This window comes from Lepidochelys kempii, chromosome 6, assembly GCF_965140285.1.
Source record: "Lepidochelys kempii isolate rLepKem1 chromosome 6, rLepKem1.hap1, whole genome shotgun sequence".
Lineage (NCBI taxonomy): Eukaryota > Metazoa > Chordata > Testudines > Cheloniidae > Lepidochelys > Lepidochelys kempii.
The window spans coordinates 19,941,555-19,957,248 of NC_136385.1; the positions used below are offsets into that span (position 1 = coordinate 19,941,555).

At 42.2% G+C, this 15,694-nt stretch overlaps 1 protein-coding gene across 1 annotated transcript in view; it reads right to left on the reverse strand.

Moving 5' to 3' along the window:
• Nucleotides 1–15,694, reverse strand: part of LOC140912511 (NACHT, LRR and PYD domains-containing protein 12) — a 71,269-nt gene that overhangs the window by 47,925 nt on the left and 7,650 nt on the right. Inside the window, exons 2-4 of the mRNA XM_073346999.2 lie at nt 11,239–11,367; nt 5,233–5,421; nt 1,184–1,488 (exon numbers count right to left, since the gene is read on the reverse strand). Coding sequence (XP_073203100.1) covers nt 1,184–1,466 — 283 coding nt within the window. The 5' untranslated portion in view covers nt 1,467–1,488; nt 5,233–5,421; nt 11,239–11,367. The remainder of the gene's footprint in view (nt 1–1,183; nt 1,489–5,232; nt 5,422–11,238; nt 11,368–15,694) is intronic.

Sequence of the window (15,694 nt, forward strand, 5' to 3'; positions counted from 1 at the left end):
CAAGGCCTGGAAAAATCTGGACATCAAAAGCCCTGAACACTCAAATGGACTGGATATGGTCCACTTTTCCCCACACCTAGAAACTGAGTAAAGGAGGTGCTAATTCTACAAGACCTAACTTTGAGGATGGGATTTGAGGATGGGACTCAGCTAACCACACCTGTGCCAGTCTATACTCTTAAAACTGTACGTGTGAGACTGTACAAGCAGCCATGCACTTCATTAACCACTGTCTGAAGGGTTGTCTACATCTGGAGTTATTCTGGAATAACAACTCCACATGTGGATGCTCTTACTCCCAGTTAGCTTAATATATGTTGAAAGTGGATTAAGCTAAACTGGAAAAAAGGCACTCTTATTCTGGAATAAGAGTGTCCACACATGGAGTTATTCGGGAACAGCTACTCCAATTTAAATTCAGACCTTCCTTAAACTGATATACTTTAAGTGTAGACAAGTCTCGAGGACCGTGAAGGTGGTGTCATAGATGCCCTAGGCCAGCACCACCCTGATTGCATGAACCGGACTTCGCTCTCTTGTGGGACACTTAAAAGCAGCTGGAGGCCTTTGAACTGCAGCTCCCTAGGTTTGCTGCCCACTCAACAGTTTGTTTTCCACTAAATTTGTTTCTTCAATTAAATAGAGCCTGGAAGATAAAGTCCCTGCCTGGAATCCTAGAAAGGTCCCATTCAGCTGTTTACTGAGAATATGCTGGGTCAGATTCTCTTTTGTGATCAGTTTCCAATTACAGATCATTGATTCTCTGTCCCAGCCCCAGCATAGGTTAGAGCTGCCTGGGGGCTGTTCTAACTTGCATCAGCTGCCACTGGACCCCAAGAAATGGCCCCCCAGACGGGGATGCACTCCAGTCATTCCTCCTCCCCACCTCTCTCTGTAGGGACACTCCCTCTGCACCGCTCTGTTGGCTCTACACTCATGGGGATTTCCTCAGAGGGAGAGTTACAGGCTGACTCTGCTCCCCTTGTGCCCGCTGAGTAGAAAAAAGGCAGTGGAGCAGGTCAGAGAATCTGGCCCACTGTGAGCATCTCTGCTCTGAGTTCCCCTGGCTTTCTGCTAGGATTTAGAATTTGTCATTCCTCCCATCAGCCTGTTTCTCCTTCTGTTCTTGTTGCAGATTCCTTGGGGAGACTCCCAGGTTTTATAGGAACTTTAGGTTTCTTACCGTTCTTTCTTTCTTCTCTGAGGTTAGCAGAAGCTTCTCTGAGATTGAGGTGACTGAAAACTTCTATGGTCACATCTACTGCAGCGTCTCCACCATAGAATGCCATCAGGAGGTTCTTCGTATCTATTGCATCAGCATTCTCCATCCGACCTCGGGGGATGTTACCTTTCCCCTCAAAGTCACAGTGTGATAATTTGTCTTTAAATCTTTTGAACTCTTCCTGAGAGAGGTTGTTGAGGGCATGTATGAGCAGGTCACTGATCCTGCTGCTTCTGTTTTCCATCACTGGGTATCAGGAAAGGAAACTAACACACAAAATAAAATCCTGTTATTCATAATTAATGGGGTATAACAGCAATTTTCCCTATGTAGAAGACAGAAGTGTAGTATAGTAATGAGAGTAAATCATGGGGGCTCATAACTCCTCTGTTGTTTTCCTCACAAATGAAACACTGGACAGCTCACTTTGTCTCTCTGTGCCTCTATTTTCCCATCTGTAAATGGGGATAATCATACTCATCTAACTCACAGGCCATAACTGTGTCATAAGCGGTTTGGACACCATGCTGCACCCGCATTCAGTCAGACTTGTGTGACTACAGCCCAGTTGTTCTGAGTGTTCTGGGCCATATTCTGCCATCTTTACTCATGTTGATTTCAGTGGGACTACATGTGGGTAAGGTATACTCGGGGTGAATAAAGGGGGCAGAATATAGCTCTAAAAATTTAACCAAGTTTTGGGGGTGAATTGTTGTTCACCAAATCTCTAGAAACATCTTACTGAATTTATGAACAAAGGAAAGTCTGACAGATCCCTGAAAAGCCATTGATTGAAAATATGACAAATGCTTAACTAAATAAGAATTATCCCCATGCACCTAATTACATCAGTTCTACTAGCTAGAGGCTTAGGGCCACAGGTTTAAAAACAGCGTCCATTTTTCTACCTGCGATCAGTAGCAGGTGCAGTTTTGTTGGTGCAAATCATTGTAGGCACAACAGGTGACAGGCCCCGAGCCTAAGATGGGGTCACCATTACACACATACAGGTTCCTTTGCACTATTGTGCCCTCTGCTGACTGACTTGCTGATGGTGCCCACAAATCAGAGAGACTTCTAAATGCCAACACTGAACCCCATGAATATTTGCACTCCCAAAAACTGAGCCCCTAATTGATTAGGGGGCAAAACTGGAGGCCAATTTTTTAAATAGAATTTACAATAGAGTTTTCAGCAGAGTTGCAAAAGAATCATTAATTTGGCTATCAGCAAACAGGAGCCATAAAAAATGAACAGAAGGAAAAAAAGGAAAACGGTTTAACAACCGAAAATTAAGACAAATGGTGAAGAAATCTAAGCAGAACCACAGAGTCTAAGCAAATGTAAGAAATCTAAGCAAAACCTCAGTGCTTTTCCTGAGTTACTCCCACCTCCTTCCACAGACACTGTTGTGCTGAAATGCTTAGTCACAGAAAGTCAGATTATACTGGGGGAGACATTTGTTCTAGGGAGGATCAAGCTTTGAAAGAAAAGAAGCTTAAAAAAAACCATTTGCGCAAATGTGACCATTCTCTCAGCAGAACAGTCATGTATTTAAGAATGGAAATATTTTAGATCCTGATTGTGCCCTGTCTACAGTTGAATCTATGCACATAATAGTCAGGATGTAAAGGGTTTCTAGAGACCTTTTACCAACGTGGAAATTGTAATATCCTGTATTTTTGGCTCTGAGAACAAGATTTTCATTAGTGACCAGTGACTTGGGGTGCCTAAATTGAGACACCTTAAAGGGGCCTGATTTTCAGGGGGTGAGTGTTCGGCACTTGAAAAATCCCCAGTTTTCAGTGTTTCATGCTGTGCACCCAGAATTATGAGTCACTCTTGAAAACCTTATCCTAAACTGTGTAATTTCCAGTTTCTCCATAGTAAGCACAAACGCTGGTATGGAAAGAAAAAGTGGCAATACGTTAAAATGGGAAAAGAACTTCAGCAAAATTCTGGATGAGTGATCCCAGACGTGTACAAGAGCCATCACTTCCCCTGTATGCATTCCTCTGAAAGTAACTCACTGTAAGCTGCTATTCCAGTGATGCCTCACTGGCTCTTAAAATAATTAAAGCAGCTCAGTGGAGAGGGGTGGGGGGGGGAAGAGGGAGTTCCATTCAGAAAAGTGTCTGAATGTGGCAAATGTTTACATAACTACCCTTGACTTAATCTTTGAAATCATTGGATCCAGATTGCAGCTGGACTTCTTTGTGATATTACTGTGCCACCCTGTGACCGGGAGTATGAACCACAGATGAATTCTGATCCATTGAAGTCAAAGGCAAGATTCCCATTGACTTGAATGGGGCCAGAATTTCACCCTAGACCACTCTAAGCTTGTGCCTAATCTCCCGAGAGCAACAAAATTCTCCTTAGCTGCATGTTAGTAAGAGAACAAGTCTCCAGACACAATTATTTGATTAAACAATGCTGCAGGCTCATTTAGTTTTATGAAGAATCTTACCAATAAACAGGCAATTTGAGTCCTAGTTATTTCTCAACAATTTGGCTCCACTTTTCAGCATTTGAACAAAACTATCCCCCACGTCCCATAAGCCACCAGATGAATTTAACCACTTTGCTTTACTATATGATATGGATATGAAAGTCTTCTCCTGATGTAATTTGGGCTTCCTTATTGTTTCTGGTACCTAATTCTTATTCTGTTTCATAATTTTTACTGTATGTTTTTCCTTTCTGATTATGGTGTCCTATCTCTCCCATATTTCTTTTATTCTTTTGTGTTATTTCTGAAAACATTTTGCAAGAAAAAAGTCACAAAGATAGTTTTATTATCATACATTTTCTTGACCCACTAAAAATATTAACAGAAAATATTCAAACCCCATGTTGTTATTCAATGAGCATTTGCAAAACGCGGCTGAGAGAGGGTGTGACATGGAGCAGCATTTTGTGGGCCAAGTTCAGAAGCTAAGGGTCTTAGAGTAACTTTAATGTGCACATGCTGTCAGCAGCCTGTGAAGTAGCTGTGATCTTGAAACACCACATGCAAGTCTGGCATTCGCAGATTTAATGTAATATTAATGTAGGTAAAGAACAGGGAGTTCAATGGGACAGGAGGGTTCAAAAAAGGAGGCTTTTTAATCGAGATACAAGAATGTCACAAAGAGGGTCTATTTCTGCTGCCCACCCCAGGACTGTTTTCCCTCACCATATAAGAGAGCTTGAACTCTGTGGAAGGGCATCAGTGGGACTGGGGGCAAAAATAGAAAGATGCTGCAGAGCAAGCTTTGCTTTCTCCTTCCCCTGTGGAGCTGGGATTCTCAGATCCCCTCTCCCCTCCACTACAGCTGTGCAAATAACTGATTTTTCAGTGTAGTGACAGTTCTGTAAAATCAAAACAAAATTGTTTTGGATGCAACAAAACCCTTCTTTTTTTTATTTCATTTTTAACCTTTTAAATAAAAATCAAAGGAAATTCCAAAACCGAGACATTTCAAAATGCAAAGTTGAAATATTGTGTTTCCAAAATGCCTAAACAAACCACTTCAAGTTTTTCAAAATAAATAAAATAAAATAAATAAATAATGTTTGCTACCCCCTATCCCCAACCAAAAAAAATGTGTCAAAATCAATTTGCAAAATGATTTGGCCAACACTGATCTGCATTTTTAGGTGAAAAAAGGTTTCAGATGAAATACTTCACCCAGCTCTACCCTCTACTTGCAGACACAGAAGGGGCCATTACTTCTTCCCCAACAGTGTCTCTTTCTGCCACTTTCCCACACACAAATACAAGAGACCTGACAAGAGATTCAGAAACTAGAGCAAATGACACACATTCTCCCTTCAGGTTTTCACACAAGAGAAATCACAGTCAAATATTATCTTGAACGTATACCCCTCTGTCTCTACACGGGACCAGAGAGCTCTCTACATGTGTGTCCATTTTCTATCTGCACAGAAAACTCTGGCTTTCTTCAGAGAACCTGGCTGACAGCCATATGACAGATCAATAAAAATATTATGCATTGTGGACTCACCTTGAGGCGCTGAAGAGAGCTTGTTTAGCTTGAATTTTTTTTTTTAGAACTTTTTCATGCTAAAGTGGAGGAATACTGTTCTCTGCAATCTGGTGAAATCTGGGAGTGCTCTCATAGTCTATATATGGTCTCTGCATTTCCAGTGTCTTTAAAATTAGTCACTATTAGACTATTAGCCCTGCCCCTTTCCTAGTCAAAAAAAAAAAAAAAAAAAGTTCAGCAACTGGAATTAAGGTTGCAAATTTCTATCAGTACTTTAAAGATAAAATTTATTAGTAGAATACTGAATGTCTTTCTGATTATTTTTCCCCTTTTAAACCTACAAAGGAAAGTTTCATTTAAAAAACATATTGTGGAGTATGAAACTGCAGAGTGAAGCCACCCTAAAGGGTCACTGAACTTCGTCATTCCAGAGCAAATCTCTTAAGATTGACAGAACCCCCCCCTGCACCATTCCATACTGAGTACGTGAATATCTACACACCATCCATCATTATGTGCCCCCTACTCACTCCCCGCTAATTCGCCTTCCCTTGACAACACGGCAATATCAACACCCTACATCTTACACCAAAGATAACCACACTGATCGAATATTATTTAATTAATTTCATTTTTGCCTGGACTTGGGTTCAGACAGAAATGTTAAACTATCTGATTCTTCTTTTAATTTTTTATACTAATCTTTGAACTTTATGGGCCAAAACCTACCAGCCTCCATAGACAGACTGAGGAGTATCCCCACATATGGGCTGCGGAGGTGGGGTTCAGCAGTTGCATTCCAGAGTGAAAAGAAAAGGAGTACTTGTGGCACCTTAGAGACTAACCAATTTATTTGAGCATAAGCTTTCGTGAGCTACAGCTCACTTCATCAGATGCATATCGTGGAAACTGCAGCAGACTTTATATATACACAGAGAATATGAAACAATAGGAAATGGCCCACCTGATGATCACTTTAGATAAGCTATTACCAGCAGGACAGTGGGGTGGGAGGAGGTATTGTTTCATATTCTCTGTGTATATATAAAGTCTGCTGCAGTTTCCACGATATGCATCTGATGAAGTGAGCTGTAGCTCACGAAAGCTTATGCTCAAATAAATTGGTTAGTCTCTAAGGTGCCACAAGTCCTCCTTTTCTTTTTGCGAATACAGACTAACACGGCTGTTACTCTGATTCCAGAGTGAGTGAGAGGAATTCTGTGTCTCACTGGGTATCCATGTATGTGTGAGGTGAAGTGAGTCCCTTAGGGAGGGACAGGGTCTGACTCTGCGAGACCTTGATGGGATGTATGGATTTTATGGTACAATGAAGCCTCCCTTCGCTGATCAGTTCTCTGTTTTGTAGGGGTTTGTATGTGCAGATTTTGTCATGAGCTCCGATCCCAAGTCCGCAAGGTTCAGACGAGCAGCCATGTTCCAACCCTTCACCTAGCAGCCTCTGGGCAATAGCTTACCTGAGACCTGTGAAGCCCAGTCTCAGTGTCCTGGCCCTGCCATCTCATCTCCTGTCTCGTGACTGCAGACTTTGGCTCTGACTACTAGGGCTGGCCACCCATGACTCACCCATGACAGGTTTAGCTGGCTGCTATTTTTTTTAAAGGGTAATTTTATATATATTATGTATATACACACAACAAATCATTTATTAGTTAAGGAAGCTCTCTGTTCAACTGTAATACTTTCCTCAAGCATTGAGAAGCTAAGAACAACAGGCCAACAATCACACATCTATATGCTCGCTGCCTGCACCAATATTAAACGTATCAGCTCTTACTTACTTCTGCCCTCTTTCTGCAACACATTGCTAACACCCAAAACTTCATAAACAGCTGTACAACCTTAATTCTTACAGTCATACCAAATGGCTGCTTAGGTTAGAAAACAGTAAGACAATGTGAGAAAGCGGAGGGAAACTTACTTCATCACACTTTCTTACTGTGTTAAACAGCAAAAAGGTTTGAAAAAGTAGCCCCGGGTCTTTCCCCCATCCCCTGCCACTTTATTTTGTTTTCCTACTGGAAAAATTTGTGAAACAGAAAGTGGGGAAAATCCAAAACATTTCAGAAAAAAGTAACTTGAAACATTTAGTTTAGATTTGTATTTAGAAAAAAATTCAGGAAAAGCATTAAAAAGGCAACCTTAACAGAGGCTAGATGTTGGGAGCAGAGGGGATGAACATGGAAAAGTACAATAGGGTCATAGATGTGGAAGGATAAGTCTCATGATGGGAATACTGCTATAGAGGGGTCTGTTCAGGAACGACAAACAAGAAAAAAGGGAGGAGGTGTTGCATTATGCAGCAAGAACATATACAGTTGTTCTGAGGTCCAGAAGGAGGTGAGGTGCAGACCAGTTGAAAGTTTCTGGGTGAAGGTAAAAGGGGAAAAAATAGAGGTGATAACATGATAGGGGTTTACTATAAACCACCAAATCAGGAAGAGAAGGTGGATGAGGCATTTCTAGAACAAACAATAGAAACATCCAAAACACAAGATCTGGCAATAATGGGGGACCTTAACTACCCAAACATCTGGTAGAAAAATAATATGGCAAAACATGAGTATGGGGAACAACTTTTTATTTCAGGAAGTTGAGGAAGTAACCACGGAGACAGCCATTTTTTAGAGATGATTCTGACCACAAGGGAGCAACTGGTTGTGAATCTGAAGGTTGAAGGCAATTTGGGTGAAAGTGATCATGAAATGACAAATTTCATGATTTTGAGGAAAGGAAGGAGTGACAGCAGCAGAATAAGGACGACGAGTTTGTTTGTTTGTTTTTAAAAAAGCACACTGACAAACGCAGAGAACTGGTAGGAATGGTCCCATGGAAAGAAAAATCTAAGGGATAAAGACATTCAGGAGAGCTGTCAGTTTCTCAAGGAGACAATACTAAAACACACAACTGCAAACTATCCTGATGCAAAGGAAATATAGGAAGAACAGTAAGAGGCCAATATGGCTCCATCAGGAACTCTATAATGACCTGAAAATCAAAAAGGAATCCTGCAAAAAATGGAAACCTGGATGAATTCCTAAGGAGGAGTTCAAAAGAATAACACAAGCATGTAGGGACAAAAGCAGAAAGTGTAAGGCATAAAATAAGTCCTGTTAGCAAGGGACAAAAAAGGCAACAAAAAGAGGTTCTTTATTTACATTAGCCGCTCATCTCCCCATTCACCTCCTCACCCCACTTGCTCGCCTCCGCCTCACCTCCCCGCATGTCTCCTCATGATTAGCGCGGGGGCCCCCAAAGCACAGGGCCCTAGGCAACGGCCCCGATTCACCATATCCTAGGGACCACTCTGAGTGTAGGTCCTCTGCTTAGTGGGGAAGGAGAGTTAATAACTGAGGACATCAAGAAGGCTGAGGTGTTTAATAACTATTTTGCTTGAGTCTTCATTAAAGAGGTTAATAGTAACCAGATACTCAACACAATTAATATTGACAAGGGGCAAGAAACAAGCCAAAATAAGGAAAAAACAAGTTAAAGAATATTTAGATAAGTTAGATGTATTCAAATCAGCAGGGCCTGATGTAATCCATCATAGTGTACTTAAGGACCTAGCTGAAGAACTGTCTAGAAAATATCTTTCTAAAATTCCTGTAGGATGGGTGAGGTCCCAGAGGACTGAAGAAAGAAACATAGTACCTATCTTTGAAAGGGGAAACAAAGAGGTCCCAGGGAATTGGAACAAATTATTAAGCAATCAATCTGTAAGCACCTAGAGGATAATAGGTTTATAAAACACAGCCAGGATAGATTTGTCATCATGCCAAACAATGCTAAATCATGCCAAACCAATTTCCTTCAGGTTACTCCCCTAGTGGATAGGTGAAAGCAGTAGATGTGATATATCTTGTTTTTAGTAAGGTTTTTGGCACATGACATTCTCATAAGCAAATTAGGGAAATGCAGTCTAGATAAAATTACTATAGGGTGTGTGCTCAACGGGTTGAAAGACCACACTTAAAGATATCAATGATTATTTGTCGAACTGGGAGGGCGTATTTAGTGAGGTCCTACAGGAGTCTGTCCTGGGTCTGGTATTATTCAGTATTTTCACTAATGACTTGGATAATGGAGTGGAGAGTATACTTATACAATTTGTGGATGACACCAGCCGGGAGGGGTTGCAAGCACTTTGGCGAACATGTTTAAATTCAGAAGGACTTTGACAAATTGGAAAATTGGTCTGAATCCCGCAAGGTGAAATGCAATAAAGACACATGCAAAATCCTTCACTCAGGAAGGAAAAGTCAAATGTACAGCTGCAAAATGGGACGTAACTGGCGCAGTGATAATACAGCTGGAAAAGACTTGGGGTTATAGCGGGTCACAAACTGAATATGACTCAACAATGAGCAAAAAAGGCTCGTGTCATTCTGGGGTGCATTAATAGGGGTGTCATGTGTAAGACATGGGATGTAACTGTCCCACTCTGCACAACACTGGTGGGGCCTCAGCTGGAGTACTGTGACCAGTTCTGGGCGCCACACTTTAAGAAAGATGAGGAAAAAATTGAGAGAGGCCATAGGGGAGCTACAAAAATGATAAAAGATTTACAAAACCTGACCTAAAAAAATGGGCATATTTGAGAAACGAAGATTGAGAGGGGACCTGATGACAGCTTTCAAATATGTTAAGGGCTGTTATAAAGATTACAGTGATCAGTTGGTCTCCCTGTCTATTAAAGGTAAAACAAGAAATTATAGGCTTAATCTGCAGCAAGGGAGATTTAGGTTAGATATGAGGGGAAACATTTTAACGACAAGGATAGTTAAGCTCTGGCATAGGGTTTGAAAGGAGGTGGTGGAATCCCCAACATTGGAGGTTTTAAGAACCGGTTGTCCAAACACCTGTCAGGGATGGTCTAGGTTTATTTTAGCACAGAGGGCTGGATTTGATAATTTTGAGGTCCCTTCTAGCCCCACATTTCTATGATTCTATAGAACCCTATTTTCTAATGATTTACCAACTCTAAGAAAATGACAGAAAAGAACAGGAACTTCTACGATACTTGCTTCTCCAGAGTGCTGCAGGCAGGATACACGGACAACTTGGTCATAAACCAGTCACTCAACCTTTGGGTTTCACTTCACTCCTCCAGTTTCAGCTGACATTTGCACTAGTTTCTTCCCACCAGTTCTCTCTCACGCCAGTGCAGGGATTCTCAGGCTGCTTTAGCCTTCCAAACTGATTACAGCAATCATATAATGGAACTGAGCCAATTCCAAAATTGACCAAGTCTGAAACTGCTGATAGAGAAGACAAAAAGGATGGAAAAGAACAGAGAGAAAATGGAAGGGGGAGAAATGATACACTAGGGAAGGGTTAGCGGAAATCTTAAATCTCATGTCCTAAAAGTTAAAAAGGACCTGGCAGTTGAGGTATGAAGACTCTGGTCCCTGGTCTAGTCTCTGAGGTCAGCAGCTGAGGTCAATGGGAGCTCAGCATTTTTGAAACTCAGATCTCTTATTGGAGGGACCTCACTTCAGGCTCCTGTTTTTGAACATCTTGGCCCTAGTTAACAGGATTTGATGACTCCATGTTTGCTTACCAATACCTCCATGCTTTGGATCACAGCTATCTTGTGTTACCTTGTTGCAGGTCCCAGTCAAGAGCCCGTCTCGGCCACTGCTGAGGGAACCCAGCTGCTGGGTCCCCCACATGTTTTTAGCCCCCAGAGCCTGACATGGGACTCACACGGTCCCGGTGTTTGGGGTCCCTAGGCACAGTCTTGGGGCACAGACCCTCTGCCTAGTACACTATCCTTAAGTGTTGCAACCCCTTGTCTAGCTGATCCGAGGCTCAGTGCTGATCGTTCACACTTCCCCATAGCTTCAACACACCCTCTGTGAGCCTTCTGGAGTACAGTTTAACTCAGGAAGCACGAGGGAAGTGTAAAGCCTATAACACACACAGACACAGAACAGATTCTAACACCACTGCTCTTTTACGTAACAGATAAAGCACAAGAGAGTAAGACCATATAGAACATACCAAACATCCTAAATGCAGCTCACCCTTTCCTAGGGAGTTCTTGGGAGACCATCTGTGTTCAGGAAGATAGGCAGTATCCCCTGCCTCACCCGGCTCTGACATGCTGGGTTACTCCTCCCTTCTCTTGAGCTGGAGAAAAATGACCCAAGAAAAGAAATAAAAAAGAACAGCTTCTGACATTTTTATAATGTCCCAGTCCTCTCTGTCAGGTGACTCTCTGTTCAGCCTCAAAAGGTGACTGCTGTCCCTTGCCGAATGACTCTGTTGCCAAGGAAACCTCTCCCCAATAAACCAGTTCTCCTGGTTGGGAGCCAGTCCTTTATTTAGAGCTATTTCATTTCAACCGGAAATCACTTAACATCAACGACCCTCTTTTGTTATTCTTTTGCTACCAGCCAAGAAGTTCACAGTATAAGTGTAAGGCAAAAGACACAGGGAGCAAAAGGAAACCAACTGGTCAGTGTGGAAGGGGTGGTCATATCACACCATCTGCCTGACCACTGATATTTTGTGGGCATGAAGGATGAGAAGAGTTCAAGGAGGGATTTGAACAACAGCAAGGTGGCTTTAGGCAGGCCTTTGAGGAGGAGCAAAGGGGGTTTGGGGCCCTGAGAGGGGCAGGTTCTGGAGGAGACTTGAGCAGCAGAAGTTGCCTGTTTTTGCCCCAGAGATGGCTTTCATAGAATCATAGAATATCAGGGTTGGAAGGGACCTCAGGAGGTCATCTAGTCCAACCCCCTGCTCAAAGCAGGACCAATCCCCAACTAAATCATCCCAGCCAGAGCTTTGTCAAGCCTGACCTTAAAAACTTCTAAGGAAGGAGATTCCACCACCTCCCTAGGCAACGCATTCCAGTGTTTCACCACCCTCCTAGTGAAAAAGTTTTTCCTAATATCCAACCTAAACCTCCCCCACTGAAACTTGAGACCATTACTCCTTGTTCTGTCATCTGCTACCACTGAGAACAGTCTAGAGCCATCCTCTTTGGAACCCCCTCTCAGGTAGTTGAAAGCAGCTATCAAATCCCACCTTTGAAGACCCGAGAGCTCCTCCAGTGCTATCACGCAAAGGCTTTTTTTTAAATGGATGCTTGAGGCAACACTCATGCTCCAGAGGCAGGCAGCAGGAAGCAGAATCTATCTGTCCCTCCTGCCCTAGACAGGGCAGCCCCACTAGCCCCTTGTGCTAAGGAAGAGGATTAGAAGAAACAGTAAAAAGGAGGGGAGTGAACAAGAAGTTCATAGCCCTGGCCAACAGGTTTGGTTCAGATCGCCCAAGTCGTGTATATGTAATTGTAGTGTACAGGAGTAGGGTAGTATCTCTTTAAATAGTTTGTGAGCCCTCCAATGGTCCTCACTGTAGTCTATATTTTAGAAGCTGCCAGAACTCAACCACAGCAGTAGGGTGCACATAGCTCGGCCTTGCATGGTATGTATATTCAATCAATGTCGGTATCTGCCCCCCTCCCGCCCCCGTGCTCATGTGGTTCCTTCTTATTATGTATGTTGTGTGAAGAGCAAAAGACAACTGGTGATCAGGATGGGGTCCTCATCCAGGACTGCAGTGACAGAGTGTGACTGCAGAGGCCTCAAGGAAGGGAAACTAAAAAGAAAGCTGCAGCCACTGAGAGTAAACTACTTATTTAGGGGGAAACAAAGGCTAAAAGTGACAGGTCGTTGGTAGGAAAGGGACTTGTTTGATGGATCCATAGAGGACTAGGGAGACTGGAGCACTGTATGATAGCCAATGATATAAACTGAGGAGAAAAAGGTGGCGTTTTACTGAGTGTAACAGGGGCTCAAACATGTAACCCGCTGCACAGCAGGACAACTGCTATTAAACCCACAGGCACAATATTTGCTGATTGCGAAAATTCTATAAAATCCCCCATCCCCAAAGCCACTGGGGATTGCAGAACGTTTCTGCACTTACAGTCAGAATTGAAGGGGAAATGAAACCATTTCTCAATAGTGGCTGAATTAAGGAAATTAATAGAGCAGTGCCAGTGTGGAGAGAATTTAAACTCCTTGTTCTAGTACCACCGAGCCTCACATTTGTTTCTATGACAGATGACCCTAAGATGACAGAACGGGAAGGTGTTGCTGACACAGCTGCACCAGATAGAGCAGAAACTGTCCCAGAAACCGTTGTGATGCCTGTGTTATCCAGAGAGAAGTCGTAAACTACCTCTCAGACTGAATTTTTAGCACGGTGTCCATTTACTGATAGTAGTTTTGACAGAAATATATTTGTAACTGTAACATCCTTTACATCAAAGGGGCAGAAGTATGTAGTACATAATAGTGTAATATCCCTTTAAAAATATGTGAACCCTCTAGCGACACTCACTGTGTGCTATGCATTAGAAGCTGCCAGAACCCAACCAGACAGCCTTGTGTGGTCTGTATATTCAATGAACATAGTTATCTGGACCACACTGTGCCCATGCCGTCCTTCATATTATGTCTGTTGTGTGAATAGCAACAAAAAAAAACAACAACAAAACAACCCACACACATTTTTCCCTAAGCCCAGGGGCCCGAGTGTTAATGTTTTACTAGTTAGTTCTGTATCTCTAATATTTTTTTTAGGACACAGAACCATACATTCATACATGCTGACCTGTTACTGGTAGCAGTTCTCTTTCTTTTTCCCATCTGAACTGCTCTATAAGAGACTGCTCCTGTAAGATTGTTCTTTTACTAATATGCAGCTAAGGGGAATTTTGTTGCAATCAGGATGTTAGGCTGAAGCTTAGAGTTTTCAAGGGTGAAATCCTGGCCCCACTCAAGACAATGGGAATTTTGCCTTGATTTCAGTGAGGGCAGGAGTTTATCCCTCGTGCACACTTTGGCTTTCACAAGGTGACATAGCAATATCACCATGAGGCCCGATGGCACTCAGGATCCATTGGTTTCAACGATCAAACTGAGGATGGATGTCTCATCAGGAGTTGTGAATGGAATCTTCCCTCTACATTGTCTCAGAACGTCAGAACTGCTTTAAATTTTTTAAGAGGTAGTGATATGTCATTGGAACAGCACATTGCAGTGAGTTACTTAAACAGAAACACACAGAGGAGGCGATGGCAGCTCTCTTCGAAATCTAGGACCACCACTCATAAGAGATTTCTCCACAGTTTTCCCCTATTTTAACTAATGGCCACATTTTTTCCTCCATATCAATGTCTGTGATTTCTATATAGAAACTGGAAATCGAACATTTAGGCTAAGATTTTCAGAACTGACTGGTAATTTTGGGTGCCCAACAGGAGATACTTGAAAAGAGCCTAATTTTTAAGTTGTTTAAATTTAGGCACCCAGAATCTAAGGTACCTGGAATAACTGGTTACATTATAAAATTTAGGCTCAGGGCCTAAAAACCAGGATATTACAATTCCCACTTTTGTAAAAGGTCTCTGGAAACCCTTCACATCCTGAGTATTAAATGCATAGATTTGGCTGTAGACAGGAAAGAATGGAGTATCTGAAACACTTTCATTCTTAAATAATTGTTCCTTTGAAAGAATGGTCATACTTGCCCTAATATGTTTTAAATCTCTTTTCCTTCAAAGTTTAGTCCTCAAGATAAACTTCTCCTCATTATAGAATCTGACTGTGTTAAGCATTGCAGCTCAGCAGTGTCTGGTGGGTAATTCAGGAAGAGCACTGGGTTATTTTGCCTAGATTTCTTCACCATTTGTGTTTATTTTTGGTTGTGAAGCCATTTTCTTTTTTCTTTTCTTTTTGATTATGGCTCCTATCTGCTGGTGTCCAAATTAATTATTATTCTTTACAACTCTGGTATAACCCTACTGAAATCAGCATGAGTAAAGACGGCAGAATATCACCCTGAGTGTCTAGAGCCTTTTGATGGAAGTCACATAGTTTTGCCTGAGATTTTACTACTGGTGCATCCTGATGTCCAAATCTCTTATGACATGCTCAGTGTCACTGCCTAAATAGTTGCTTATCAGTCAGGAAATAGAAAGCCCCTCTGTTCTTGAGGTTTAATTACTTCTTGTTTGTGATAACATCACGTGCAGAAATAGATAAGTGAAACCAAAGTGCACTGTCTGCCCATGTTTGTTTCCATCCAGTGTGCACAGTTTACTTTCTGTCCCATGTACTTACATTGCTGCATGTTAAGATTTTCCTCTGAGTCTGAACAGCTGTTGTCTGAGAATGAATGACTGAGAAATAACCCTTATCATGATAATGGAGCTTTAGATGGGGCAGGTACAAGCCACCATCCTGACTGGGGAGCATTTTACTCCCACTGTGCACTTATTTTGCTTTGGTGTAATGAGTACAGTAGTTGCAGGGCCCTGTGGATATAAAACAGATCTAAAGTAATCCCCTCAGCATGATCAGATGGCTCTCCTAAAAGTAATTAGCACAGCACGAGCTAGAAATGCCTCGTGAATGGTGAGCGGGATGACATTAAACAGCTGTCA